At 38.9% G+C, this 3,728-nt stretch overlaps 1 protein-coding gene across 1 annotated transcript in view; it reads right to left on the reverse strand.

The window, feature by feature from the left end:
- Positions 1-223: 223 nt before the first annotated feature.
- Positions 224-3,728, reverse strand: part of aass (aminoadipate-semialdehyde synthase) — a 53,434-nt gene continuing 49,929 nt past the window's right edge. The window contains exons 20-22 of the mRNA XM_015014343.1: positions 2,254-2,342; positions 1,999-2,175; positions 224-564 (exon numbers count right to left, since the gene is read on the reverse strand). Of these exons, the coding sequence (XP_014869829.1) occupies positions 446-564; positions 1,999-2,175; positions 2,254-2,342 (385 nt within the window). The 3' untranslated portion in view covers positions 224-445. The remainder of the gene's footprint in view (positions 565-1,998; positions 2,176-2,253; positions 2,343-3,728) is intronic.

Here is a 3,728-nt window from a genome sequence, read left to right on the forward strand (position 1 = left end):
TAAGAGGATTTCTTCTTCTGGTTTCACTCATGTTGTCTGACCTAATTATTTTCCTCTGATACCGATGGACAAGTTAGGCAAAACATTTGAATTATTGAATGTATTCTAAATTTCTGACCTGAGACTGCAAATTTTGAGCATGAATTTCATTTAAACTATTTTAACTAATTATTCTATGGATTTCCAAATTTGTTGATTTTTGACTCATATCTATTCTGCCAACTGCTGCTTTCACATTTTTATTAACACTTAAAGTTTTATATGACAAGCGAGTAGGTCTAGCAAAAACATTTCTCAAAAAAATAAAATAAAATAATCAGACAAAAGCAGACAGATGAGTTTTATAGTGTTAAAGGAACCCGTGTAAAGTTATCAAAAGCTGATTTTATCCACTTTCAAAGTTCTTTGGATTTCTGCAGGTTCTCTAACATCTGCAGACTATGTTCTACTCCTGCAGGATGCTCTTGGATATGATGTGCAGTCCTTCCTCCTTGAGCCGAGCCAACGCCAGCCCATAGATGTCATTGGTCATTGGGACCAGCAGACCTTTTCTACTGATTTCCCCTACAGAGAGAAAAAAAAGTGTTTGGTTCTGCTGTATCAGTGTGGCTCATGAGAAAAACCAACAGCAGCAGCAGTCGTTTCTGGCAAATGAAAACATTTCCATTCACTTCACAGACAGCTATCATTTGAACTTAGTGACAATGTTAACTGTAGCTTGTTTGCTAACTTTAAACCATTCCATTTTTAAGTTTCTTTTTGCTAACTTCTAAACTTAAATCAGGATTTTATTAGGTAAAATGCTCATGTTGCCATGTTATCTTACATTACTTGGCTTATATGATTAAGCTACCAAAATGCAAATGCTATCTTATATGCTAATGTAAGCTGGTAAACATATGTGTTGGTTAACATTTGCCTTATGCTAATTTAATTTATACTAAAATTTGCTAAAATATTATTTTAAATGGTGGAATCACTTGATCTTTTATGCCCAACTTTTAAATTGTAATCTCTCTGCTATCTCGATTGGTAGATTGTGTTTATAGGNCATTCTTTGATGGTGCTCTGTTACTTCAAATGTTATTTCAGTTATTTTTGAAGACTTCTGTTTATAATTTTATTGTGCTGAGGCACTGGATGTGTGAAGAATTATCCCCCCCTGGTTCTGGATGCTGTGCAGTTGGAAGGATTTTTCCTCTTCGTTTTTTTAGTTTAGACAGTTATAATGTGTAGCCATGGCAACAAGGCTAATTAGCTTCTCAAAAGCTCAAATAGTACTTAAGCTACATCACAATTGTCAGAGGAGTTGAAACAAAAACTTCATGGATACAAAACAGGATCGGAGAGAGGAGGAAGTTAAAACCAGCTCTACTCCAACATCTCTGTCAGGTTTTTATGATTCAACCTGATAGCGATTTAAAGAGGAATAGCAAAAGAAAAAGAGGATTAGCACAGCAAGCCAACCACAGGTTGTGACTATCAAGGCATTTTGCTGTGAATATTGTCTTTGTTGCCTGTATTACAGCAAAAAAATCTTCAGTCAGAGGCCTCTTCAAATTTGTTGCAAGACTAACTGCTGCTGGAAATCCTTCCTGGCCACAGCATCAGCATCCACAATGACTCTTTCAAGATAGTTTGATGATTTCAGTTACAACAAAATTTTTAATTTCCGTTTGCAATAAAGGATTTATGAACTGAACTGAATTAGACTGCACCGGCCAGAAATTACTTCTGACCTGATTGAAATTTTATAAATCAGTCGTTATAACTGAGAAGAATGGAGAGATAATGGTAGACTGACTAAGAGTCTCAGAATCGTCACATTCCAGTAAAAAGGGCCAAACTGGAACAATTGGGGATCTATTCAGATATTGATTCATACATTACAACTACCTTATTGTTTTTGAGGCCTCAAAACAGGCCTAACAACTAGAAAATCTTTGTTTGGAGCGTCTGTATTACTAATGTGCTAACTTATAGAGAGGCATCACTAACCATCGAGAACCATGCGGGCAGCAATGGCTGCTGGGTATCCTACAGTCTTGGCCATGGCAGAGAAACCGTTCAGTTCCCCATAGACCACCAGGCTGATCTGTCGCATCTCCAGCTCTCCGGTTGGATGTCGAATTCCCACGTCGTTCCTCATGATGATCAAGTCCCGCTCACCTTTAGCTAGATCCAGAAGAGAAGGATCATAGTTCCATGCCTGACTGTGTTACTCTGGTCAGCACCAACAATCAGCCCACTCACCAAAAGAGAGCTTGGCCTCCAGGTGCTTTGCGAGTGAAGCCAGAATGGTGTCAGCATGAGGCACAGCGTCGTCGCTCAGCATCCCCAGCCTGCAGCCACACACAAACAGCATGGATTCCTCCTCAACTTATTTTCACTTTACACTAAAGGCTCTAAATATCTGCTGCACAACTGCTGGAGCCACTCATCCTTGGACTGAGGTACAAGGATATGCAGTTGATTTTTCTGGCTTCTTTGGTGCTGAATTAAATAAATGGAGTCATTGAATTTAAGCTGTTGATCATTGAGTTTTTCCCCCTTTAACAGCAATAATGGAATAATTCCAACGGTTCTTTTCCTTTCAGAGGAATGCAGTGCTCAGTGCCTGCATGGCCCTCGTCTCTTCATCCCTGGCAGCAGGTGACCTTGGCTTGAAGAAGGTTGTATAGCTACACCACTTCAGGTGTCCTCGTCAGAGGGGGGGCTCAAAGTGGGCTCCTCTGTTGCTAAGCAGAGAAGCCACAGTAAGAGCAGCTTGATGTGCAGCATCTGCTCCCAGCCAGATCAGTCGCAGCTCAGCAGAGCTTGTGTCACTTTCATGCCAGAACAGGAAACAAAATGTTTATCAATATTTGCATTTATACTCAAGGCAGTTCATTATTCTTAATGCAACAGATACATTGCATTAAGAGTTAAGACATTGCATTGTCTTAATGAGTAATTTTAAATAATTCATATTGACCAAGGTACAGTAATTGTGATTCTAATGTTTTCCATAACTGTATGCATATCTGTATAAACTGAAGAAAAGTCATAATCAAGTAAAAATAATGTAACAAAATTCTTGTTATGAATATTCATTAGAACTTTCTATTGCACTATGAACAATCTCACTCCATTCCCACATGCGTTCACTAGGCAGCACATTGGGCGAATCTTCCAAATCACCTTCAGTCCATGTCAATAAGGGTCATTACAGTGGATGCATGTCAAGTCCTATAAGTTTGGCAGAAATCTGACAAGAATTCAGTGTGATTTTGCTGTCAGACAAGTTTAAATCTGCATGACTCAAAAAGTAAAAGGAAGACATCCAGGAGCAAAACAGGTTACTTCATATTCAAAGGGGGCAGTGATAAGGTGATGTCCCCAATTGACCATGCGAATATTAAAACTGATGCACTGTTATGACACACCAAGAGTTTCATGTATCAAACCTTAATGTTTTATGGCAAATAGCAAGATTTTGAGGCTTGGCCACACCCACATGCTTTGATGCAGCAAAAACCTTTTGATAACTTTCAATCTTCAATGCCTTAAGATTGAGCTAGAAATTTTGAAGCCAGCATGACAAAAGCTGTAGGAGGATTTTGCTCAGACACAATTTCTGTTAGACAAACAGGCGGCTTTGATCCAAAACGGTTGACTTTCTGTGGGGTTTAGCCCATGGGTCCAAGAAAGTTTTTGTAGGTTCTGACAAGATACACATGTGTACCAAA

This window comes from Poecilia latipinna, unplaced genomic scaffold, assembly GCF_001443285.1.
Source record: "Poecilia latipinna isolate Pla-1442-1.1 unplaced genomic scaffold, P_latipinna-1.0 Scaffold1807, whole genome shotgun sequence".
Classification (NCBI taxonomy): Eukaryota; Metazoa; Chordata; class Actinopteri; order Cyprinodontiformes; family Poeciliidae; genus Poecilia; species Poecilia latipinna.